This window comes from Xenopus laevis, chromosome 5S, assembly GCF_017654675.1.
Source record: "Xenopus laevis strain J_2021 chromosome 5S, Xenopus_laevis_v10.1, whole genome shotgun sequence".
NCBI lineage: Eukaryota > Metazoa > Chordata > Amphibia > Anura > Pipidae > Xenopus > Xenopus laevis.
Genome location: NC_054380.1, coordinates 139,627,802 through 139,655,019, shown reverse-complemented (window position 1 = coordinate 139,655,019; position 27,218 = coordinate 139,627,802). Strand labels below are relative to the sequence as shown.

At 42.9% G+C, this 27,218-nt stretch overlaps 2 protein-coding genes across 5 annotated transcripts in view; one reads left to right on the top strand and one right to left on the bottom strand.

The window, feature by feature from the left end:
• chrna2.S (cholinergic receptor, nicotinic alpha 2 S homeolog) overlaps positions 1 to 13,008 on the top strand; it is a 49,912-nt gene extending 36,904 nt beyond the window's left edge. The window contains exons 6-7 of the mRNA XM_018266045.2: positions 10,687 to 11,725; positions 12,403 to 13,008. Coding sequence (XP_018121534.1) covers positions 10,687 to 11,725; positions 12,403 to 12,528 — 1,165 coding nt within the window. The 3' untranslated portion in view covers positions 12,529 to 13,008. The remainder of the gene's footprint in view (positions 1 to 10,686; positions 11,726 to 12,402) is intronic.
• Positions 13,009 to 19,879: 6,871 nt separating this feature from the next.
• ptk2b.S (protein tyrosine kinase 2 beta S homeolog) overlaps positions 19,880 to 27,218 on the bottom strand; it is an 80,919-nt gene continuing 73,580 nt past the window's right edge. For 2 of the 4 annotated variants that reach the window (XM_018266041.2, XM_018266043.2), the window contains exons 26-31: positions 26,868 to 26,906; positions 25,995 to 26,022; positions 25,563 to 25,609; positions 23,310 to 23,453; positions 22,664 to 22,744; positions 19,881 to 21,053 (exon numbers count right to left, since the gene is read on the bottom strand). In XM_018266041.2, coding sequence (XP_018121530.1) covers positions 20,838 to 21,053; positions 22,664 to 22,744; positions 23,310 to 23,453; positions 25,563 to 25,609; positions 25,995 to 26,022; positions 26,868 to 26,906 — 555 coding nt within the window. In that variant the 3' untranslated portion in view covers positions 19,881 to 20,837. The other 2 variants (XM_041565121.1, XR_005961671.1) reach the window with 2 other exon arrangements.

The window sequence follows — 27,218 nt, the reverse complement described above, 5'->3', positions numbered from 1 at the left end:
AGTTGCCGAGTGTGCACTTTGCATAACAATGGGATTAATGGGCTGCGGTTTCCTGACGTTCTGCGCATTTTCATTTCTTCGTAAGATTGATGAGAATTTATTTACACCTGAGTGGGGCTCTTGTCAATGATCATTTGAATGTTGGGATGTAATTCTGCTACTCTACAATGAGTAAAAGCTTGTGTTAAAGTTGCAAAGGCTTGTAGTAACTCAAGTGTAATGTATTGGTAGTGTTCAAAGTGGAAAAAAAAGTTCAGCAGCACTGTAATTTAAAATTAAATGGGGTTATGGGGGAGGCACCTAGACCTCCTCCTCTCCTCTCTTGATGACAGAGAATTAAGGGGCATGCTGTGCACCCCTCAGGGTGACCTCCTTGGTCAGTAGTAAACGGTCGATATCTTAGTTGACAGCATCAAGGAAAAGAATCAAGACTTCCCATGATGTTAAGAACCCCTCCCCATCAATTCTTCTCCATCCCTCTCACAACATCTTTTTTTTTTGGTTCAAGTGAGATTTATTGAGAGAGAAAAAAAAAAAATAAACAGAATAGTTGTACAAACATTATCACAGTTCAGTGCACATACAAAAGGGAACATTACCCAATACGCAGATTGGGTTTAGATAACCTGCAATCTCAGAATCTTGACCAAATAGATACATACATGACACTCATAAGCATTGTACCTCAACTTACAGAAGAACTATAATAATTTTCGCTAGGAAAGGGATCCACTGAACACTGTAAACTCACATGGTTATGGACAGCAAAGACATAAACAAACTGCATTTCCCTGAAATGAACTGCATCCTATGATTTGACCTTAAGGCTGTTCGTATCTGAAAAAGTTGTGCGCTATCTTGTAGCGTAGGATAAGTGGGCTGTAACCTAATCAAGCGTTAGGTAATTACTACCGGCTCCCTAGGCGTAATCAGACATGTTCCAGGATCCAAAGCTGCCAAATAGCGATGTTAGCCTTAGTAGAACCCTTTCTCTTAGCAATCAAATCCTCCACTTTTTGTAAGTCCTGAACCGACTTCAACCACAGCTGATAGGAAGGAGGGTCTGGGGCTTTCCAGTGTTGGGCTATGATTTTACGTGCTAAGAATAGTAATTTGTGAACCATAGTGTGGGCTGGGTTCGTTAGAGGAGTTGGGGGGTCCATACCTAGTAAATACCACTTGGGATCCAATGGTATCTCAAACCCTAGCATCCTAGTGATACGGCTCTGAATCGCTACCCAGAAGGGTACAATTTCCGAGCAAGCCCAGAAAGTGTGTAGAATCGTGCCCTCGGCCGCACCACATCTCAAGCAAGCTGGCGAGATCTCTGGATTGATTTTATGTAGTACTGTTCTTGAGTAATAGGCCCTATGCACAAAGTACAGTTGTAATATCCTATACTTATAAATAGGAGAAATCCGAAGAGGTGTATGAAGTACCTGTTCCCATTGTTCATCAGTAAATGGTGAGAGATCTGCCTCCCAACGGTCTCTCACTTTTAGGGAGGATTTTTGCAGATTAGTGGTTTGCAGGGCTTTATAGAAACTAGAAATTTTGTGGCTAGGTTGATCCTGTCTAAACACCTCAGCCACAGGGGTATTCCGTAAATTAAAATTATCTGGTTTAAGTGCTTTCTTCACTGCCCATCTCATTTTGTGGTATGTCAGCCACTGGGATGAGGGGACGGAGAACTGTTCCTTAAGAGTATCAAATGGAATTATACCTTGTTCATCCCATATCTGATCTAGGCAACAGATCCCAGCCTCTAACCAGATTCTAGGAACTACAAGTTTATCCAACGGGGTCAATTTAGCATTATACCATAAGGTCGTAAACGGGTCTAGACCCTTCGGGTTGGTTAGATGGTGAACCCTTGAGACAATGTCTCTTTGCAATCGTAGAAGTGGGTTGGTTTTAGAAAGCATAGCATTTTTTGGATTTATGGCCGTTAGGGCGTAAAAGGGAGGCAGGTCACTTTGTAGTATCTCCTGCCACAGCTGATACACTGCTTCCCCTGGCCCAGCGAATTTCAAAGACCACAGTTGCGAGAGTTGTGCTGCCACATAGTACTGGTGCATGTCAGGGACCGCCAGGCCTCCCTCATCCTTCGGTCTACAGAGTGAGGCTAAGGACAGTCTGTTTCGGGAGGTACCCCATATATACCGCCTAAAGATAGCAGCCAGGTCAAGAAAGAAGCGGTTTTGTACTATAAGGGGGGTGTGCCACAGTACATACAATAGTTTAGGAGCTATAATCATTTTAATGGTCTGTATGCGGCCCATAGGACCCAGTGGCAAATTTTTCCAAACTTGAAATCTACGCTGAACCCATTGCAACAATGGAGCTATGTTAAGATCATAATAAGATGACACCGGCAATGCCACCGTCACCCCTAGATATGTGAATTGCCGAACTTTCAGTAATGGTATATCTGCCCTAATACCATCCCCCACCTCTGGGTCCACTGGAAATATAATTGACTTAGAGGGGTTAGTTTTTAGGCCAGAGATTTCTCCAAAAACCTTAGTTATGTCCAGAAGGGCAGTGAGAGAGGCATGGGTGTCCCCCAAGTAAATCAGCGTGTCATCTGCATATAGCTGTATTTTCTCTTCCCTTCCCCGTATCTGAAAGCCTGAAATCCGAGGACTCTGCCTGACTGCAAGGCCTAACGGTTCGATAGCCAAGGCAAACAATAATGGGGAGAGGGGACACCCCTGCCTCGTACCTCTGGTCAAGGCAAAAGCTGGGGTTAACAATGAATTAATTCGTAGGGCTGCCGTAGGGGCCGCATATAGTAACTGGACAAGGGAGATAAAGTAAGGACCAATCCCAAATGCGGACAATACCTTCCATAAGTAACTCCATTCTACAGTGTCGAATGCCTTGGCAATGTCCAAGGCTACTATTGCCCTCTGCCCCATATTGGAATGATCCATGGTAAGGTTAAGCATCAACCTTCTGATGTTATGCGCCGTTGTTTTCCCCGGAATAAATCCTGTCTGATCCTCCGTAACCATATGAGTAACCACTTTCCCCAACCTTCTAGCCAAGATTTTCGCCAAGATTTTTGTATCAGCAGTGAGAAGGGAAATAGGCCTATAAGCTTCAGGTAGAGTCGGGTCCTTCCCTGGTTTAGGAAGAAGGATTATGGAGGCTTCATACATGGAGGCCGGGAGACTGTTATGGTGGGAAGCATAGTTATAAGTTTTAAGGAGATGGGGGGCTAGTAGTGCAGAGTGAAGTTTATAGAATTCTATAGGGATTCCGTCCGCTCCAGGGGCTTTGCCTACCGGGAATGACCCTATAGCTTCCTGTATTTCCACCGTTGTGATGGGTTGATCTAAAAATTCCACACAGTCTGCTGGGAGCTCTGGGAAGCACAAGCCTGCAAGGAAAGACTCAGTTGCAGTACCCTCTGGGTCTAATTTAGATTGGTACAAATCGGCATAGAAAGCAACCATACGTTGCCTGATCTCTGCGGGGTCGTTAGTAAGGGTGCCATCCCCCACTTTAAGTTGTGTGATCATGGGAGGTGTTGATTGATCCCGAGTTAGCAAAGCCAACATCCTGCCTGCCTTTTCGCCCTGTTCCAATATCCTAGCCTTCGTGAATAGGTGGCTGTATTGAGATCTGTCCCACATGAGCTTAGCATATTTGTCCTGTAGCTGTTTTAGCTGAGCACAATTCTGGGGTGATGGATTAACCGTTAAAAGGGTCTCCGCCTGCGAGACCTCTAGCTCCACAGAAGTCTGGAGTTGCCTGGCCTGCCTTTTATGTGCAATAATTTCGCTATTCAGGTAACCCCTTAAAAACGCCTTAAAGGTGTCCCATAGTATAGTACTGTCAGCGGTATGAGCGTTATGAGAAAAGAATTCGGTTATAGCGGATTCATGCCCTTTCTGATTATCAAGTATCGATAGCCAAATAGGATTCAAGGCCCATCTCTTGGTGTGCTGTACTTGATCAACATTAAGCACCAGTTCAAGGGGGGCATGATCTGTTATTCCCCTGGGCAGATACTCAGCACCCTTCAGGTTTACTAAAGCAGAGCTATTGGCGAAAGCCAGGTCTATCCTAGAGAGAACAGAGTGAGATGCCGAGAAGCAAGAAAATTGTTTAGAATGGGGGTGGAAATGCCTCCAAACTTCAATGAGGCCTGTCCCTTTAGTTAGCTCGGCCAAATTAGACTGTGGATCAACCCCCTCATGATGTCGTACCCTGAGCCTATCCAACTTGATGTCTAGCAGAGTATTGAAGTCACCAGTGGCTATCACCTTAGCTCGTGGGTATTTCGCTATGAAGTGCAGTAGCTGTAGAACACAGGTGGAGTTGTAAGGTGGCGGAATATACAGGGTGGCAATAATAAACTCCTGGTGATGAATCATAGCGTGCAAAAACAGGAACCTGCCTTTACAATCAGATCGTAAGTCTAGAAGCTGAAAAGGCACTTGTTTAGAAACTATTATTGCCACCCCTGAGGAATATGTGCTATAAGTGGCATGAAAGTGCCAACCCACCCAGGGCTTTTTTACGGCTAGGATTTTGCTGCCTGTGAGGTGGGTTTCCTGAAGCAATGCAATACCTATCTTTTTGTGCTTGAGGTAATCCATAACTAGCCTACGTTTGATGGGGCAATTAAGTCCCCTGACATTCCAGCTTAGAAGTGTGGTGGTCATGGTGGATTATAGGAGGGGTAGGTCAGCACGGATAAGCAATCAAAAATTATACATCTCTCAATCAAAGCTCCCATAACCTGAGCAGTAAATTCACAAGAACCAATTACAATAATAACATTCCTGAACCCCCTGAAGTTCCCCCCTCCCCTTCTACCACCTCCCCAACTTGTAGGTAGAATTAATCCCAAAACAGTTTCAGTGAACATAACTGGGGTGGCCAGTGCAGTGCGCTAAAATGCGCGGTGAACTGAAACAACAACTGTAGAATGCTCCATGAGGTGCCCTCCCTTCGAGTCGTGCTGAAGCAGCCAGGAGTAGCCCCAATGATATTACGGCCTTCAATTACATACAGTCCCCCGGCTAGAGTTCAAATGCAAATATAGGGATAATATGCCATAGCTTTCCGGAAGCGGGTCTGGCCAGGAGTTCAGGGTAGAAAGTCCAAGTCCTGCAATACCCCTCCCGCTAGGCTGTATAAGGATAAAAGTACTTACAATGCATGCTGCTAGGAGGCTGTAGGAAAGTAGGGGCCTTTACCGGTGCATGGAGCGAAGAAGGGATCCGCAAAGGGCATCTCAGCGTCACTGGTGCTGAGCAGGGTTGTTATTCTCCCTCAGATTCCGTCCGTCCAGCCAGTCGCTAAGGTCTTTAGGCGATTGAAAGAAGTGCGTCGAACCATCCAGAGTGACGCGCATCTTTGCCGGGTACAACATTGCGTATTGTAGGTTTAGAGCCCGCATGCGTTTCTTGCATTCTGTAAACTGCATCCTCTGCTTCTGGACTTCTGCAGAAAAATCGGCGTATATTGAAATACGGTGAGCCTGAAAGGTCATGGCTTCCTTCTGCCTTGCCTGTTTAAGGATCCCATCACGGTCCTTTGCGTTGAGGAGTCGAGCTATGAGTGGCCTTGGAGGGGCACCTGGAGGTCCACGTCTCGTGGGGATCCGGTGGGCCCTCTCAATCGCAAAAGAGGCCGATAGGGACAAGTCCCCGAATATCTCTCTCAGCCATCCTTCCAGAAACTGTTCCGGCTCTCCCCCCTCTGCCTGCTCTGGAAAGCCCACAAAGCGCAAGTTGTTTCTGCGCAACCGATTTTCCATATCGTCTGCCTTGTGGTGAGCTAGTAGTAAGTCTCTTTGCAGTTGCTGCACTCGTTCAGGAAGAGGCAAACACACATCCTCCAGGTCGCCAATCCTCTGCTCCGCGGCCTTTGCTCTTTCCCGGATCTTTTGCATATCATGCCGGATGATGGATAAATCCACCTTAATCTCATCCGTTTTGGCGGTAATTAGCGTCGTACACGTATCCCGGGTGGCCCGGATCTCCGCCAGCAGGGTCCGACAGCGACGGCTCGGGCGGGTCGGAGCGGGAATCAGAGTGGTCTGCTGTCGGGGAGGTAGGCCTGGAACGGTCAGCGCCATCTTGCGCAGCCTTATCTTCGCGGGCATATTTACCCAGCTTCGCAGCCGCCTCAGATGCCCGTTTTTGTGCTCGGTTTTGCCCCATCAGAAGTCTAGGCGGCTCCTGCTCCTCACTCTGCTCCACTTTGGCCACTTCGTAGTCAGTTTTTTGGGCTAAATCAGGATTATTGGAAGGTCAGGCACCGGAGCTCCACACAAGTTTCTCACAACATCTTTAGTTGAACCCCTTCAACCTTGGCTCCCATTAGTACCCAGGTAGGGTTCCAGCAGGAACTCCCCATAGAGTTTTCCCCAGGCACACACAGCCAAACCCCAAGAGAACAAAGCCAAGAGATACAGCAAGAGTGTCCAGAGAGACCAGTCCGACAATTTTCCAACTGCAGGAACAAAGAGAAGATACTCTATGAGCAAGTCCTTAAATATCCCTAGTGAAACATTCCCATTGGGGGAACTTATGGAAACGGACACTTTATTGCAGCAGATAGTATTCCCTGAATGGCATAATCTCCTCACATGGGAATTTATAATCCGTCACAAAGTGACCTCACATTCCAAGTAAATTAGAGGACTTTAGGGGTGCACAGAGAACAAGAAATAAATCATAGGTAGTAGTAAGTTAAAATCCTTTAAGAAAAACAGTTGTACTAATCTAGGATCAATTCAAGATCCTTTGTCCATCAATTCCTCCCTGCAGAGTTCTCTCCTCAAGGCTTGAGATCTGATGAATTCTCAATCCCATACCAAGTTGCCAGTTCCAGGTACTTTGCACTATTTGGCTATTAATAGCCTCCTGAATAAATGTCTTCCCTCCGTGGGTCTGTAGAGTGCAGCAGATTACATGAAACATTGCCCTTGGAATTTCTTTCACCCTTGAGAACCTATTTGGAAATTGATTTTTTTATTCATTTTATTTCGGTACAGGACAGATATCTCTATCTTCCTTTCTTGCCACCGATTAATAAATTCTCAGGGAAAGAAAACTAATTTCTTTCCTTCCAACACAACTGTGATTTATGGAGCGGCGAAACCCTTGGTGTTTAGAATTGGTCGCCTAGAAATGCTTCCAGTAATAGTGTTTGGTAGATAACAAATGCTTTCCTAAAATAGCCCTGCTGTTATTTTTGTGATCGCTGTGGGGAATCTGCAGGAGATAAACCGAGAGGAGAATCATTACCCAACCTTGTGCCTTCAGTGAGTTTAAAATGTATTTTAAGCAATTTACTGCACTTGAATACAATGATTTAGTTATCTACCTGCATGGGGGAGGCCTGAGCATGGAATCCTTATCACTTGTCCATGTGTATAACGCTATATAATATCCCACTAGATGATCAAATTATTTTCCCATCTCCCATAGTTTTGGCCTGAAGAGACTTTTATTAAGGCAAAGCCCCAATATTGAAATGAAAATGTGGTCTCATCAGGGCAGCTAAAAATTAAGATTGGCAGGTTCAGCTAATATTTAAAGAAGAACAAAACCCTTAGTAATATCTGAGCCACCCTCCAGAACCCTCACTCTGCCCTCCCAAACACCACCATGTAGGACCCTCTAAATGCCCACCAACCCAACTTTGTTCCTTTGCTTTATAGAAGAACCTTCTTCTATAAAGCAAAGGAACAAAGTTGGATTGGTGGGCACCATCTTGCTTCACCTCTCAGCGACCTTCTAACAGCAGACTTGGGTTCAACTGTACATGTTTCAATCACAACAGAGAAGGTGCAACAAATAACTAGTGTTGATAAACTCACCACATTGAAACAGTTGTCCAGGTTCACCAGCCCCTCAGCGAGACTAACAACGGTCTCCTGACACTCGAGGACTACTTGTCGCCCTGTGGATTTCCTAGAGTGATTGGAGCCCTTTGGTAGTTCAAATGCACATTCTCAGTGCCGGCCGAGAAGAGGACCTGATGTGATCAGGATGGTGCCCTCCAACCCTTCTGTGCTACACTACTTTACAGAACAAGGTAAAAGAAAAGGCCCAGGTTTAGGGTGTCATAACTGTTGCTGCTCTGGAACGAGGGCCCGGTTATTACTAGGGGTCTCATTTTCCTTGACAACTGAAGAACTGTCCATAACATGCTAAGAGGATACATACTCTGATTCCATTACCCTGGTTGAATACAAATGTTACCTCTACAGGATAAGACCTTTGATTTCAAACAATAGTCTGGCTACCCTTGGTTGCTTGGCCAAGAGAACATTAACCCTGTTACCACACTCCCCTTTAATCCCTCGGTGTCCCTGTATATTTGCCCCCCCGCGGAGGAGAAGGCCTCTTTTTTGGTTCATGTTTTACCTTTTGTAGAAGAAGTGAAGCAACCGCTTTATGTTGTGATACAAAGTGTGTAATAGGACTAACTCTCATTGATGTTGCTCAGTTAAGAGGATATTAAAGATGAAGGGCAAAGTGAAGGAGCAAGACTAAATAAAAGAGGTTGAAGAACTGACTTTTCCTAGGACTTTGATGGAAACTGTATATGGTGACCCCGAGACGCTAGGCAGTTCTCCACTTATCAGTCTCTCCTGCAGTGAGTCAATTACTCAACACTAAGGAGCTGAACTTCATCTGTCACTGGGATGGGGAGATACTACTGGGTACAAACACAGAGCTGGTGCCTCTGGGAACACGTTTAGCGCTTGAAATCTTGATCCTTCATCTGTTAATCGCTCTCATGTTTCACTTGTTATTGGCCGGTTCAGAGGCTCCTTTTATGTCAAACCCGTTACTGATTATTTTTTTCCCCCTTTGCGTTAGTGTTTTAAAATCAAATGACCGGTATGTGGATAAGACCCTGCTTTGCACTTTGAAATATACTCCTAGGACTATTTCATCTGTTGTATTCTCGTCTCGTTGGGTTTTTGTCACATCTGGAATGAAGAATTTTCATTTGTCAAATAGGAACCTAAGAATTCATTTCTAAAAATGTAAAAACAATCCTTTAAAATCTACCAGCTTGATAAAATGACACTGTTTTGATGACCTTGAAATATAAATTTATCTACGTTGAAGAAACTTGCATTATATTTTCGGAAGTTCGATTATTGCGGTTGTGATGCATTGGCTGCAATTGCTGCATGTACAACTACACCTCACAGCAACAAATATGCTGAAATTGCAGGGAAAGGCTCTGTGTAAGATAAAATGAAGAATAATATCTGATATTTTGAGTACTGCACGTGTGTTCTAAAATAAGTTTATTTTCATATTGTTGAGCTTTTGAGCCATAAATAATTTAATTTAAGGTTTCATAGAAAATAATTAGAGATGCACCAAATTGTTGTTGTTTGTTTTATTTTGGCCAACAATATCAAATCCTCCATAAAAGATTATTTCATGAATAATAAAAAAAAAATTAGGAAAGCACAGAATCCAGGATTCAGTTAGGGATTTCGCCAGGATTTGCCTTTTTTTCAGCAGGATTAGGATTCAGCTGAATCCAAGGGGCAAATTCACTAAAGCGCGAAGCGCCGAACGCTAGCGTTAATTCGCTAGCGTTGGCCATTTTTGCTACTGCGCAAATTCACTAACGAACGCTGGCGTAGTTTCGCTAGTGTTACTTCGCAAACCTTACGCCAGGCGAATCTTCGCTAGCGACGAAACTACGCAAATTCACTAACTTGCGCAGTGTAGCGAACGCTACCTTTTACGCTAGACTTCCTTCGCCACCTCAGACCTGGCGAAGCGCAATAGAGTAGATAGGGATTGTTTCAAAAAAAGTCAAAAAATTTTCTAAGTCCCAAAAAACGCTGGCGTGTTTTCTACATGACGGGTGATAGGCTGAAAAAGATCGAAAAATTTTTGGGGCTCCCCTTCCTCCCCCCTACATTTCCTGACTCATGGCAACTTACCTAGACAGTGGGCACATGTGTAGGGCAAAATAAAAATTTTATTGGCTGATTTGAAGGTTTTCTAGGCATTTGTAGTGCAGATACGTATTCCTCCATTGAAATTTGAATTCCGCGCCGTATGCAAATTAGCCTTCGCTAGCGCAACTTCGCTTTATATAGCGAAACAACGCTAGCACAACTCCGCAACCTTTCGCTACCCCTGTGCGCAACTTCGCATTTTAGTGAATTTGCGGAGCGCTGGCGAAAATTCGCCTGGCGAAGAGCGGCGAAGTTGCGCCTGGCGCAACTTCGATTCTTAGTGAATTTGCCCCCAAGTGCTTGGCTGAACCAAATCCTAAAACTCATGTGACTTTTCACATGAAAAAACATTTGTAGCAGTGCAGTTGTCTTTCACCCCTCGTTTCGCTAATTGCATATGCAAATTAGGATTCGGTTTGGTATTCAGCCAAATCTTCTGTGAAGGATTTAGGATTCATGCTGAATCCTAAACTAGTGGATTGGGTACATCCCTGGTTCGGCCAGTCACTCTATTTTAGCTGAAACTAAATCATGGCGAGAAATGTTCAGATTCAACTGAAACTTGAATCTGAACATTTCTCGCCATGATTTAGTTTCAGCTAAAATAGAGTGACTGACCAAACCAGGGATGTGCAGCCAAAAAAGAGGTAAAAGTGTGTTTTGTTGTATACATTGTCCCCTGTATGCATTTAACCCATTCTATGTTTGGTCTCTTCCAGTGCAGATGGGGAATTTGCAATAACACATATGACTAAAGCTCATTTATTCCACACCGGTAAAGTGAAGTGGTTCCCGCCAGCCATCTACAAAAGCTCCTGCAGCATCGACGTCACCTTCTTTCCCTTCGACCAGCAGAGCTGTAAGATGAAGTTCGGCTCATGGACTTACGATAAAGCTTGGCTTGACTTGGAGAGCATGGAGAGGAATGTGGACCTGAAGGACTATTGGGAGAGTGGAGAGTGGGCCATAGTCAATGCAGTTGGAAAGTACAATTCTAAAAAATACGACTGTTGCACTGAAATCTACCCGGATATCACTTATTACTTTATCATCCGGAGGTTACCTCTGTTCTACACCATCAATTTAATCATCCCCTGCCTTCTGATTTCTTGCCTTACCGTGCTGGTCTTTTACCTTCCATCGGACTGTGGGGAGAAGATTACTCTCTGCATCTCAGTTCTTCTCTCACTGACTGTCTTCCTCTTGCTCATCACAGAAATCATCCCTTCCACTTCACTGGTTATCCCATTGATTGGGGAGTACCTCCTCTTCACTATGATATTCGTCACTCTCTCCATTGTTATCACGGTCTTTGTGCTCAATGTCCACCATCGATCCCCTAGTACTCACAAGATGCCACTTTGGGTACGTTCAGTGTTTCTGGATCATATACCCAGGTGGCTGTTTATGAAGCGGCCTCCTGCACCTGTAGAAGAAGTTATTAGTCAATATGACACACCAGAACTCAAGCTCAGCACATCCAAGTATTGGATGGAAACCAATGTGGATGACAAGTGGGGGGAGCCAGAGGCAGAGCTTCAGTCTTGCCATGTTCGTCATACGACCACCCATAACCAAAACCTCCAGAATCGAAATGATTATAATCATCATGTCTCTGCGGGGCAAAGTCAAACTCCTCGTCATAATAGCACAGAAACCACTGAATCCAGTTTCTTGTTGTCTCCAAGTGTCTTGAAAGCTTTAGAAGGAGTGCACTATATTGCAAATCACCTCCGAACTGAAGATGCTGACTTCTCTGTAAGTGTACCTGACGTTCTACCTGTATAAGACCAACTATAGTGACTTGGGCAGTACGTAGACTTTATTTTTGAACTTCTGGCCCAGAAGTTTGAAATAAAGGACTTTTCAAGATGTTGCTGTTGACCTATTGAATAGTTTGTGGAGGCACCGGGTATCAGCAAATATTAGAGAGAGTGGGACTTTTCACCTTCCCATCCCTTTCCACCCCACTCCTCTTCCTTCGCCTTCTCTGGTCATACCTCCCCTCCATTACCCACCTTTCTCCTCCTCTTCCCACCCTTCCTTTCATCACCCATCCTATCTTCACCATGCAAGCCATCTTAGTTGTGCCACCTCCAATATTATGAAGCTATGGGCCAATTTTGAAGGCTTTGGCTTTCAGAATCATAAAACTTACATAATTTCCAGCCAAATATTTGGGTTCATTTTAAATTCCCAGTAATGTAGAGACTGGACAGCAGACGGTAGAATCAATACCGTTATTTTTGTAAGCTCTACTGGAAAATGTATTCCCTCTTTAACATGATTCCTTCCATGGATAAAAGAAACTCATAAAGAAAGCTGTACTGGTTGGGTTTGAGCATCTAAAAAACATTTATCAGCTTCCAAATGTCTACCTGGAATCTGCTTATCTTCTTAATTCTCACCTTTCGTCTTCATTTTGTGTTTTTCAGGTGAAAGAGGACTGGAAGTATGTGGCGATGGTAATTGACAGAATATTCCTGTGGATGTTCATCATTGTCTGTCTGCTTGGGACAGTTGGACTTTTTCTTCCCCCTTTTTTGGCTGGAATGATATAGGACTCTACTACTAGTGTGCTAGACATCAGTCTTCTAGTTATGATCAGCAAGAAGACAGATGAAGCCATTGCTCTCATCATGGACACAGGGAGCATTAGAAATATGTGAAAACTCTCCCTTTGGATCCACCTTGGAGATGCAACCATTAGCACAGCTTTCCTTCATGAACACAAGAGAAGATTGATCTAATTTATGGATTATTCCTAATATTTTATTACAATTAAGTAGTTTTATGACATCCCTCATGTTAAAAGGTTTGGAATGTGGGAGCTACGGCGAAAGTAATTGATGCATCGAGAAAAGAATTGGGATTATTTTTGAATACCATGTTTCCTAGGACACAATGGAAACAAGTGTTTAAACTGGAGATACAGTATGCCATTTAGTAAAATTATATTCTCATTTGCACCCCAAAAATCAAAAGCAGGCTTGAATATACTGACATCAGGTATAGTTTATTAAACAATGTCCTTTATACGATGGCAGTGGGGGTTTTTTTGTAAGGGGCCCATTTTATTTTTTATATGGCAATAACTTCTCGCTTTATGGTAGCATCAGCTGAAATAACAATATGACTAAATAACTGCTTTATGTGCTGGAATCAACCCTCCTGCAGGGGGAAGTAGAGTTACTTTTTTTCTATGGTTTATTGTCTAACCTAGTAGGTGGCACACGGGTGGAACCCAAAGAGGGAAAAACCCAACCAAGCCTCTTGCCAATTGGTGTTCGTGGAAAAGGGGTCTTATTATTGTTTCCTGTAATCAATCTTATAGTATTACGATGTTCCCCTAGAAGGTGACAGGGCCCCTGTGCATCTGCTGCACTCATGGTACCTGGACTTAAAAACCTTCTTTCATATGGCTTACACAGTTGTATTTTCACAATGATGGCCGTACTCTTTAGCTGTTTGGCTTCTTCTCAGGATGCCTTTCAGCTTAGGGCTGTAAAGGAAAAGGGACTCTTATAGCTCCTATTCATATGAATGGGAAAGGCTGACTTCCTCAATAAGGGAGCAGAATATCTGGTAGCTACACATAGTCTATACAATCTTTAGTAATTTATGGTGTTTCAGAAAGAGAATTTCTAGGGTATAGAGTCCCCCCACCCACCCAATCTCCTGTGAGGTGAAATTAGCAGCTGGCCTCCTTGAAAATGGATTTGTGTTGAGTTCCTATAGAATGTAGCTGCAGTTAGAAAAATAACTATGGGGCCATATTAGTGTTCACCTCATTTCTCAACCTAGGTGACCTTCAAATTGGGATTCCTGATTATCTTGGAGAGCAAATAAGATGTCTTGGTACTGACTAGTCAAAGGGAAGGTCACAGAGCCAAACCCCATCCCATAATGAACCCACTGTAACCAATGCCTGCTAAATCCATTGATAATGCCATCAACAAGGCCATATATATTGTGCCTAACTGGGCAATAAGGAAAGTGGATTCCCTCCTTATTCTTCCACCAGTGGCCTGAGAGGAAAGGAAAGGCTCTACTTGAGGAATCAATGGTTGACCCTCTTAGTTAGTGCTTAACAGGCTAGGTCTATCAATGGCAATCGGACTAATCTCTGGATAAGCTTGTACTAAAATAGCTCATAGTACAAGTTGATCCAGGGACTGGTCCGATTGCCATTTTGGAGTCACGAAGGAATTGTTCCCCCTCAGGCAAATTGGAGAGGCTTCAGATGTTTTTTTTGTCTTCTTCTGGATCAAACAGGAATATGGAAGAAGGTAGATTCCGCACACCAGATCATCAGTAAAAAATCACCATCTTTATTCGACCATGTTAAAACACACGCTGCTTTCTTCTGGATCAACTGGCAGTTAGGCAGGTTAAAAAAAGAGTGAAAAGGTTGAACTTGATGGACGCGTGTCTTTTTTCAACCTAATTTACTATGTTACTATGTATCAGACCCTCTTCTTCCAAGTCCTCTATTATCTACCCCAGCCATTATTAACCCCGTTTCACCCAGTGCCCATGCTTATCATGCTCCACATTAAGCAGCACAATCAAAATTACAATAAAGTCTATATGTTCCCATTGCTTAGTGCAGGGGTCCCCAACCTTTTTTTACCCGTGAGCCACATTTAAATGAAAAAAGAGTTGGGGAGCAACACAAGCATGAACAAGTCCCTTGGGTGCCAAATAAGGGCTGTGATTGGCTATTTGGTAGCCCCTATGTGGACTGGCAGCCTACAAGAGGCTCTACTTGGCACTATACTTAATTTTATACAATTAAAACTCACTTCCAAGCCTGGAATTCAAAAATAAGCTCCTGCTTTGAGGCCAACGGGAGCAACATCCAAGGGGTTGGAGAGTAACATGTTACTCACGAGCTACTGGTTGGGGATCACTGGCTTAGTGTTTCACTTTAGAAATACAATATAACCGCTCCCCCATCCTTGAATCCATTATACAGTCTTGGGACAAAAGCCCCAACCCCTACTGGCCTTGCCTCCATCTCTAATACATGTGTTGTTGATAAAGAAGAAATATAAGAGGTAGAAAGGCAAAAGATCCAGATCTACTTGAGCAGTTGATTGGGTTTGTCCAGAACTGCAGTGGATTTTGGTGCCATTCCCCATTTACCCATAATGCATCATTAATGCCCAGAATTCTGCTCTATACAATCTATACATGTTCTGCCCTAATGCTTAGCTTTTTGTGTTCCTAGAATGGACTCCAAAGAACCGTGCCTTCCCTTAAATAAAGAGCTGCTGTATTTGTAGGAGGGCAACACAAGGGGGGCATTAGGGCTATAAGGTGAATGATTATTTTATGCACAATTAACGCAATTTACAGTTTTTGGATGAAGTTCCCCTTTAACCAGCAGAGGTTTATTAGAGCTGATATAAGTGGAAGCCCTTCCTACTTACACAATATACGTTCCCTTCCATTAAAAGCCAATTCACCCACAAGTGGCGGGTCATGGAGGGTCGTTAATCCATGTCCTGATGGAACCTCTCCATTTCTCTGGATTCCATTGGAAAAGCTTTTAGAGGAGACACAAAGGGATCGAGGGGCCTCCCGTTCCCCAATGTAGTTATTTTCCTTACGTCCGACTCATGAATTTTTCACCGCTGCCTTATTCCTGGCTCATCAAACATTAAGCAGTCGTAAAAACGATTTACATTTTCTTTAACTAATCGTGATTGACAGAAATAAGGGGTTTCAATTAAGAGTGGAAAGCTGGATTATTACTTGGTATCTTCAGCCTAAACTACAAATCCCAGCTCTGCCCTAGACATTGCAGAACCTGGCTGCACTGCTTACATTGTTTCAACAGTCACAACCAGCAGTTACGAATAGTGATGGGCGAATCTTTGCCATTTACCAAAAATTTGAGAAACGCATTGAAGTCAACAATTTTTATACGCGCGGCTATTTTGTCCAAATGCATTAAGGTCAATGGGCGTCCGAATAATTTTGACACGCGCCAATTATTTTTTTGTTGTGGTGAATTTTTCACTGGCTAAATTTTCGCCGTAGTTTCGTGAATTTATTAACTGGTGGCAAAACAAGGAAATTTGCTGCAAATTTGTGCCTGGCGAAATTTATTGGCCCATCGCTAGTTACAAAGGGGACACTGCTTAGCAATTCCAGCCGCACAACACGTGGGGATACAGTGATACAGGGAGGGAAGGTGATACCTTAGCACTTCGTTTAGTTTGTCCCAAAATTAACCTGATCCGCTGATTTATTTAGCAGTGTCTCCCAGTTACACCACTGGGGCATGGCTATCACTTTCACATCATCCAGGGAGCATTTTGTTCCTAATTAAACTTCTCTATTTAACAACGGGGCCTCAAACGCCACCAAAATTCTCTTTTTCGCTCCCCAAGTCTCAGTTTACACAAGTGAGTCCGGGAGGTTTATTTATACTGATACAGAAGCCACTAGTATAACAAGGTGCTACAGCGACACCCAGTGGCCAAACCTGATCACTTCTGTGTAGACTGCAGCACATGCAGCTTTTTTAGACTTTGGCTCTGCAACTCCCACCTGACTACTGCACTGCTGTTCTGACTCAAGAAACACTTGTTCATTGGTGTCTGACCTTGTGATGCAAGGGACAAGGGGTCGGCAGCAGAGGTAAGTGCCACCCAGTCAGAATTCCACTGTTCTAGTAGGTAAAACACTGCCATGGACAGAGACAGCTTTAAAAAAAATGTATTTGCCAGTAGTTTTGTAATACCCTCTTCTTCTCACACCCTGACTGACCAGATACAGGTATATGTTATTCACCCCTCTCAGATGGAAGACTTTGTTCATTATCAGTACCCCTTAAAGGGTAAGTAAACCTTAAAAATAAGTGAATATAAAACTGATGAGGGGGCTATTCTAAGCACTTCTGCAATGTACATTCATTATTTATTTTCTTTTAATTCCAAGATATTAAGGGATACATGTACTGTTAATATGAATGAATTGTGTTACAACAGCGCCACCTGCTGGTCAGTTTCCCACGAGTCTGACCAGCAAGTAGTCAAGGAAGTTGTCAGGAGAAAGAAAGAGGCTGATGTTCTTCTGCTTAGGAAAGATGTGAGAAACCTCAGATAACTTTTCTCACATCTTTCCCTAATTTGTGCAACAGTTTGGGGAAGTTCTTTTCTGTTTCAGCACAATAATATCCCATAAACAGAGCCAGAATGGGTTGAAGAACCTGACTGAGCCCTGACCCCAACTCTGATCCCCTATGGGAGGAATTGGAACCCCAACTGTGAGCCTGATCCCCAATATCACTGTCCAATATCACTAATGCTCTTGTTTCTGAATGGCAGCAACTCCCAGTAAGAACTCCCAGCAACAATGTCTCAACATCTATTGGGAACCCTTCCCAGAAGCACTGGGGCAGTTATAGCAGAAAAGAGAGGGGCGACTGTATATTCATCCCCTTATTTTGAGAATGAGATGTTGGACAGACGGGTTACGTTTGGTCCAAAAGTGTTTCGTTTTATATTTTGTTTCATCATTCTCTAGATCAAGATACCAGGCTTTACTGTAAGGGGATGATCTTGGTGGTTGTGTGTCATCCCTTATTGACTGTAAACCATCTGCCTAAACAATAGTAGTACAGGGATCTGTGACCTGGAAACCCGTTATCCAGAAAGCTCTGAATTACAGAAAGGCCGTCTCCCATAGACTTCATTTTATCGAAATGATCCAAATTTTTTAAAATGATTTCCTTTTTCTGTGTACTTGATCCCAACTGAGATATAATTAATCCTTATTGGAGGCAAAACCAGCCTATTGGGTTTATTTCATGTTTATATGATTTTCTAGTAGAATTAAGGTATGAAGATCCAAATTACGTAAAGACCCGTTATCCGCAAATACCCAGATCCTGAGCATTGTGTTTAATAGGTCCCCATTCCTGTACCACTTACATTCCCCTCTCTCTGGACAGGGTCCCCTGTGCCTACTCATTCAGCAAGTGCCTGGAGCAAGGATGGAGTCAGTGACTTGGAGGAGTGGGCCGGACTTAAAGGGATACTGTCATGGGGAAAAAAAAATTTTCAAAATGAATCAGTTAATAGTGCTCTTCCAGCAGAATTCTGTGCTGAAATCCATTTCTCAAAAGAGCAAACAGATTTTTTTATATTTAATTTTAAAATCTGACATGGGGCTAGACATTTTGTAAATTTCCCAGCTGCCCCAAGTCATGTGACGTGTGCCTGCACTTCAGGAGAGAAATGCTTTCTGGCAGGCTGCTGTTTTTCCTTCTCAATGTAACTGAATGTGTCTCAGTGGGACATGGGTTTTTACTATTGAGTGTTGTTCTTAGATCTACCAGGCAGCTGTTATCTTGTGTTAGGGAGCTGTTATCTGGCTGCTGGGGGGGAAAAGGGAGGGGGTGATATCACTCCAACTTGCAGTACAGCAGTAAAGAGTGATTGAAGTTTATCAGAGCACACGTCACATGAATTGGGGCAGCTGGGAAATTGACAGTATGTCTAGCCCCATGTCAGATTTCAAAATTGAATATAAAAAAATCTGTTTGCTCTTTTGAGAAATGGATTTCAGTGCAGAATTCTGCTGGAGCAGCACTATTAACTGATTCATTTTGAAAAAAAAACCTTTTTTCCCATGACAGTATCCCTTTAATGCAACATGGCTGCTTACAGAGTAGCAAAGAATTTTTAAATGGTCCACAATCTATAGAACACTGGAATGAGAATGAAGAGATGACTATGGATTGCTGATCACAATAGATTGCGCCATTTAATTCTACTGTGTATATCAACTGTGTCAGTAGCGAAATCATAGCACCATCAAAATCTTGTTAAATAATAAAAGCCTTTATTGGATTCCTGGCTCAAATCTCAAACAAACAACGTTTCAGGCCTGCATGGCCTTTTTACCACTTGAAAAAGTACAGTTTGGGTGAGTGCTGACTAATTGTTCTAATTATATGAACTATGTGCCTGAGAATGCCACTGTTTCTGCACAGATTTCTACAGAGCACCCCCTTAACAGCACGAGCACCCCTATATTAATAAATACAGCCTCGCATTCCGGCTCCACTTTACACTGAACTTTAAACACATTTAAATAACATTTTATTTTGCTTGAATCATTTCTTTTACACACAGACAGCAAAATACCGACATACATAACGTTTCCAAGACCCAACGTTGCGACCAGAGGAAAAGGGCGACGTCTAACCCCAACGGATGGAAAGAAAATAGACATAATAGTAAAATCCATTTCTATTAAAACATGGGAAGAAATCAGAGGAAAAAGCAAAGTATGTACAAAAGGGAAATGCTAAACGTGCAGACCTGCTCCATGTTGCTCAGGATCACTTGAGAGTAGGGATGGGCGAATTTGACCCATTTCGTTTCGCCGAAATGTCGCCGACGCCCATTAAAGTCTATGGGCGTCACAAAAATTTTGTCGCGCGGTGCGTCTTTTTATTTTGACGCACGCCACCATACAAGTCTATGGGCGTCATTTTTTCGGCAAAACAAGGCGAAAAAATTCGCCCATCCCTACTTGAGAGTAGAAAATGGGAAGATTTGTATTAGAAACTCATTAAAGGGGTTGTTTACGTTTAAATTAACTGTTAGTAGGATGTAGAGAGGGATGTTCTGAGACAATTTGCAATTGGTTTTAATTTTTTATTATTTGTGGTTTTTGGATTATTTAGCTTTTTATTCAGTAGCTCTCCAGTTTGTAATTTCAGCCATCTGGTTGCTAGGGTCCCCTAGCAACCATGCATTGATTTGAATAAAAGACTGGAATATGAATAGGAGAGGCCTGAATAGAAAGATGAGGAATAAAATGTAGCAATAACAATACATTTGTATACCCTAGCAACCAGACTGGTGAAATTACAAACTGGAGAGCTGCTGAATAAAAAGCTAAATAATTCAAAAACCACAAATAATAAAAAATAAAAACCAATTGCAAATTGTCTCAGAATATCCCTCTCTACATCATACAGTTAATTTAAAGGTGAACAACCCCTGTTAGCTTAGGCAATACCTTTGTGCAACTCCCCACAAATTATATTTCTGTTATATATTTCTGAAGCCATCATTTCTGTGGGGTTGGCGGGGCCCATGAGGTCCAGGAATCACGTCTCCACGCTGGGCTCTAGGGGTCTGTATAGGGATCCCATTCAGTCACACTGGGTGTGAATAGCAGCAGCAGAGTATATTACAAACTGTAGAGAAGTGAGAGGCTGCAGAGGCCACTGCTACAGCACAAGCCATTGTGACGTCTCCACACTGGGCTCTAGGGGTCTGTATAGGGGTCCCATTCAGTCACACTGGGTGTGAATAGCAGCAGCAGAGTATATTACAAGCTGCAGAGAAGTGAGAGGCTACAGAGGCCACTGCTGCAGGACAAACCATTGTGACGTCTCCACGCTGGGCTCTAGGGGTCTGTATAGGGGATCTCATTCAGTCACACTGGGTGTGAATGGCAGCAGCAGAGTATATTACAAACTGTAGAGAAGTAAAAGGCTGCAGAGGCCACTGCTACAGGACAAACCATTGTGACATCTCCACACTGGGCTCTAGGGGTCTGTATAGTGATCTCATTCAGTCACGGTGGGTGTGAATAGCAGCAGCAGAGTATATTACAAGCTGCAGAGAAGTGAGAGGCTACAGAGGCCACTGCTACAGGACAAGCCATTGTGACGTCTCCACGCTGGGCTCTAGGGGTCTGTATAGGGGTCCCATTCAGTCACACTGGGTGTGAATAGCAGCAGAATATATTACAAGCTGTTGGGAAGAATTCACCTTCTTGGGAACACCAAGAAGGGACACCCAAGTCTCTTTATGGCACTGGAGAGTCAACTCTGTCACTCGGTGGCCACCTTAGCCAGATTGGCCCTGACCCGCGCCTGGTCCACTGCATCCAGCAAATTTTTGCTGTCTACAGCCATGCTGTGCGACGCCGTCAGCATCTGCTTCTTACACTCCTCCCTCAGGGACGTCCCCGCATTCTGTTGGGCAAGTCGCATCTTGTTGATTAGATCGGCCAGGTCCTTACTCAGGAGCTTCTGCGTCCCCTCGATCTGCAAGGAAACAACTCATATATTACTCTACTCATTGCTATAAGGAGGGGACAATGCACATTACACAACTCCTCCTCCTCCTCCGCCGCACCATTACTAAGAATAACTATTCCCATCCTCCCTTCCCACTATCAATCCACCGTGTTAAAAGATTTAATTTGGTCAATTTCAGCAATCTCGTTGCTAGGGTCCAAATTGCCCTAGCAACCATGCATTGACTGGAATAAGGTAGAGTCCTGCGCGGGTCCATTTTTTGAAACCCGTACTTGACCCGTACCCGCAACCCGAACCTTCAATTTGTTCCCGCTAACCAACTCGCAGTAGGCCAACTAACCTTCCAACCCGAGGGACCGGCAAAACCGGAAGTGACATCACATTTGACCTGAAGTGACGTCACATTTGTTAAAAAACTGTAAGAATGACGTGGGAGGGATCAAACCCGTGTTACCCGTGGACTGCCCGCACCGCCAAGGAATCGGGTATTTTTTGCCCGAAACACGACCACTTTGCAGGTACCTGACCTAATGCAAGACTCTAGAATATGGGACTGGGATATGAATAGGAGAGATCTGAATAGAAAGACGAATAATAAAAAGTAGCAATAACAATACATTTGTAGCCTTACAGAGCATTTGTTTTTTAGATGGGGTCAGTGACCCCCATTTGAAAGCTGGAAAGAGTCAGAAGAAGAAGGCAAGTAATTGAAAAACTATAAAAAAAAGAAGAAAAGAAAGCCAATCAAAAAGTTGCTTACAATTAGCCATTTTATAACGTATTTAAGGGTGAACTACCCCTTTAAAACTCATTCCATGAGTATAAAATGTATTTTGTGGCCACAAAATAAAAATTTGCCAACACAACAAAAAGTCTATGAACACACAAAAAAAAACTTCAATAAACTAAATTAATTTAGTTATTTAGTCATTACGAATGTGTTTTTTCCGCAGAATTCATTTTATATTGACTACATTATGTTCAGGGAATTAATTCATGTGCCAAAAATAATCATTTTGTAATAAGACAACATACAGATTTTATTTGGATTACAATTCATTTTGTGCTTATGAAATATATTTTTATGGTCCCATGATACTGGGCTTGCATTTCTGGAGCATTCGATCGTTTGAGGCAGATAATAATCGACAATACCAAGCAGATAGTACAGGTGTGGGATCCATTATCTGGAAACCCGTTATCCAGAAAGCTCCAATTTATGGGAAGACCATTTTGAAAAATTTTTAAACAACGATTTCCTTTTTCTGTGTGATAATAAAACAGTAGCCTGTACTTGATCCCAACTGAGATATAATTAATCCTTATTGGAGGCAAAACCAGCCTATTGGGTTTATTTAATGTTTATATGATTTTCTAGTAGTCTTAAGGTATGAAGGTCCAAATTATGGAAAGATCCATTATCCGAAGATCCAAGATACAGAAAGAACCCCTTATCCAGAAAACCCCAGGTCCTGAGCATTCTGGATAACAGGTCCCATAACTGTACCTTGAGGAGTAATGGTTGGAAAGGAGGAATGAAAAGTTCAGAGACCAATTCAAGAGCCGTATTCTGAATTAGGCACTAAATAACATTGTATTCATATCCGGAATGTTACCTCAGTGCGGGAATTCTGTGGGAGAGAAGGAAGGATCTCATCGACACTTCCAATGAGTTTCCTAAGGGTCAGGCCCACGTTCTGCAAGTAAATAATAGAAAAATACTGTTGTTTTCCATTTTCCGTCCATTAAGGAGTTGCATATATTTGTGCTGAGCATTGGTTTCCCAAATGTGACTACTGGGGTGCATCATTGCACCTGTACTTAGGAACAGAAAAGGGGTGCCAAGTTGTTGGGCACCCTCCCAGTGATTCTTATTACTTACCTGATCCCCCCCCCAGTCCGACCCTGTCTGAGTTCCATGTCTCCATCTCATTCCCCTCTTCCAAGAGCCCCCCATCAAGCTAGTTAGGCAATTGGCACAGGGGACACTGGTGCTTAGAAAACATTACACAGGGCTGGGGGGCTCCAGTCTGGGGTAGAGGGTAAGTCACTTGAATCACAGGTGGGTGGAAGCAATTTTATCTTCTACTTGAGCAGCAGTTATAAGGCCCCCTTTATGTGTTGCACTCCAGTTGACTGGAACACAAATAACAATATTGGCACCACAAATTCTGGAACACCCTCATCAATGAGTGCAACCTGCAGTTATGCCAAAACTCTTCTCTGCAGGGGGTTTTTAGGAAATACTGGTCTATCTGTCACCTTCACAACTGCCACGTAACCTTCCGGGGGCAGCTGGTAGATGTCGTTCTTCAGTTGCAGCACTGCCTTCACCAGCTCCATCACACCTTGGTATACACTGTCGTCTGTCCGGTCAATGTTGGCCGTAGGCGTAGGCTGTAGAGACTAGAGACCACAAGTGAGAGACATGAGACACACGATCGGAGATTTAACTAATCACTAATCTGATCAATCACAGTTTTTGGTGGAAATGTTATTCTATATATGGCAAATAATCTACTAGTAGGTGTAGTAGAGTAATAGACAGGGGGCAAGGTGAGAATCTCAGGCGGCAATAAACGGGCAGTTAAAAGGGGCTGCAAAAAGATGCCTTTTGTAACTTTAACAGCCGAATTTCTGTTTTTTAAACCGGAAATTTCGGCTCTGCTAGTGCAGAGAGAGTTATAATGCTCATTGCTCTAGCGCTTCAGCTCCTTTTGACCCGCTCCGACGCTAAACTTTTAATCGCAGAGCGGGAGAGGGGAAACCGCGCATTAGATGAACCCAATAGGCTGATTTCGCCTCCAATAGGGATTAATTATATCTTAGTTGGGATCAAGTACAAGCGACTGTTTTATTATTACACAGAAAAAAGCACATTTAAAAATTTGATTATTTGGAAAAAAATGCAGTCTACGGGAGATGGTTTTTCCTTAATTTGGAGCTTTCTGGATAATGGGTTTCCAGATAACCGATCCAATACCGTTAATAGCAGTTTTCCAAATAATGAAAGTTTCTTCAAAATTATAACAGTGTGGGGTTCAATTAGTAAGCTCATTCATTCTGGGAATAAACGGGAGTCAATTCCGGAATTTATTTAATGAAGGAGCAAATGTTGTGCCGCAGGTTATAGTTCATTTCTCTCTGAAACTCTCACTCAAATGGCTCCTCCCACACATTGTTCAGAAGAACAGCCGACTTTGATTAAACAGTTGATTGGAGAGGGGAAAACATATAAAGAAGTGCAGAAAATGAGAGGCTGCTCAGCTGAAATGATCTCAAATGCTTTAAAATGGCACCAAAACCTGAAAGAGGTGGAAGAAAACGACCATTGGAATGGACAGAAGAACAGTCAAAATGGCTCAGCCAATGATCAGCTCCAGGAAGATGAAAGAAGGAGTAAAGTTGCCTGTGATACTGTTACAATTAGTGACAAGGTGAAGTCAAGCTATCAGCAAAAATATGCTGAAGAGCTTACAATTTACCAAAGAACACATTAACTGGCCTAAAGAGAAATGGAGCAACATTTTGGGGACTGCTGAAATCAAGATTCTTCTTTTTGGGTCTAGTGGCCACATACAGTTTGTCAGACTCCCCCAAACACTGAATTGAGGCCCCAGTACAGAGTGAAGCCGGGGGCACAAGCATCATGATATGGGGGTGTTTCTCATACTCTGGTGTTGGGACTATTTATCTCATACCAGGGATCATTGATCAGTTTCAATCCAAATACTTGAAGAGTTTATGTTGCCTTATGCCCAAGAGGAAATGTCCTTGAAATGGGGGATCAACAAGACAACGAGCCAAACTCACCAGTAACTGAGCAACATCTTGGTTCTACACAAACAAGATTGACCTTAAGGAGGGGCCCAACCCCCCAATCCAATAGAAAACTTGTGAGGGGGTGACATGGGTGTGAGACAAAAGCAAGAAATGCATTTGGAATTGTGGAAGAGGTTGTTGGGAGTTGGTGGAGTCCATACAACACAGATGTGCAGCACAAACACTGTTATACAACTCAATATTAGTTCCCTCATTCAAAGCAAAATGCTGACACGTTTCACTTTATACAGTGAATGAGAAGAATGTAGGGACTGTGCCTAATATTCCCTTTTCTTCACTTTCTCTAAAGGAATAACACAAATTTGCTCCATTTTTCTTAATGTTTTGGTTTGGAATATAATGTGCAGTGTTCCCAATGCATTTGCCTGGATGAAAATAAAACCTATTATAAGGATTTTGAGCGTTATTCACTTTTTTTAAACACACTGCTATAATTCTGAACTGTATATGTATATTTTGGTATTTTATTATTATGAATTATTATAATAATTAACTAAGGGCAGTTGTCAGTTCCCCAATATGGCAGACAATTTCTCATGTGCCAGTTCCCAGACAGATTTTGGTGCAGAAATAATCAAAGTATGTTTATTTATTAAATTAATTTTATTCTCCATTTACTCCAAGAATATGAAGTCAGTAGAAAGAACATGAGGAAGGATTCTTTCCCCTTACCTGTGCTCCTAACCTGGGAGGCTTCAGTGGGGGGGCTGTGAATTCAGCTAAAGAGAATAGAAATGATGACTATTATTAGCTCAGCTCTCGCTGTATCCATGAGAATAGAATAGAAAGTTTCTATATCAAGGGGAAAATATTTTATTTGCACAGTGAAGATTATCAGACCTGTGAAGAAGCAGACGAGGCAAAGGAAAGCATGGATGGGAGAGAGGTGACTTCTGCAACGTCGTTTCAATAGCCAGAACCAACATTGCAGAAAACCATAAACAAATACTGCTGGGTTCTTTTGATGTCACTGTCTGAACCGAAATAAAAGGTCAATATATTTTTTTTAACTAAAACTATAATCGGATTATATTTGTAACACAAGCCATTGGCCTCAGGCTGGTGGGATTGGTGGGAACTGGTAAATGATGTAAGTTTACTTACTGTAAGACAGTTCTTTTTCTGGAAGCGTCTGAAAGAGACAAAGACACCAGTTTAGAGAGTGGACATTACTGGTCTGGGGTAGAACATTCTGAGGGGGAGGGGCAGTGAGTCTGTGGCTCAAGCAGTGGGTGGGATCAGAGAGAAAAACAATATACAGCTTACAAATGCAGCCAATAAAAAATGTCAGTCTTTTAGATAATTTCTTGCCGACCCCTTCACAGAAGCCAGAAGCAAGGCACCACGAGGGAGTCTGGCAGAGTAAGCAGAACTACTACTCGCAACCCCATATGGACTTTTTATTGGATTGAATGCGCAAAACCCTGTCAGGGTAAATGTGAGTGTAATTTTTAATTGATTTTAAGTTGTTTTTAATAAAACGGTATTACACTATCACTGGTTTTTATCTCTGGCATTGGAACCTGGAAGGAATATCGTGACCCAAAGGAGGGACTAGAAAAGAGCTTTCTGTTACATGCATAACACCACTGCTGTGGTTTGTAAGTAGGCATTTTTATAGAAGGTGGAAGCACTCCTGGAGTATATTTAACTCTTCGCAGGGAAGCCATCATCTTCCTATCACCTCTATTGTTACCCTATCACCCCCCCCCCCACTAACAGCTATCTAAGGGAAAAAGGGGAGAAAACACGGACTTAATACTAAGTGCATGCACAGGGTGATATTACCTATTTGGAACGTATTACGCTATGCTTGTTTTTAATTTCTGTTGCCACAGGCGCTGATCTCTTCTCTTATATATATCCCTCTGGGATCAGAGAGGCTGCAGAAGGTCCGGCCAATGTATAATTCCATATAAAGGTACACAAGACACAGTTCTATCCCACAAATGTATATACAGGCATACTTGCGCTTACATCAGGAGGCTTGTTGTTATTTGCTTTTTGCTTTGAATCCTAGAGGTAAAGAAACACAGTGGTAAGTGGGTGCATAACTGTATGTCTCATATCACAACTAATCCCCTGTGCTATGGACCAGTACAGGGGGACAGGCTTGTCTCATGGACAAAACAGAGCTGCCTTCATGGGGATATGATATGGTATTAGTAGAACAAGAAGGAAAAACAAGGGAATGGTAGTAGTAGGACAAGATGGAAACACTAGGGTATGGCATTGGTAGGACAAGATAGAGACACCGAGGTATGGCATTGATAGGACATGATGAGGACATAAGGATATGGCATCTGTAGGACAATAAGAAGACACTAC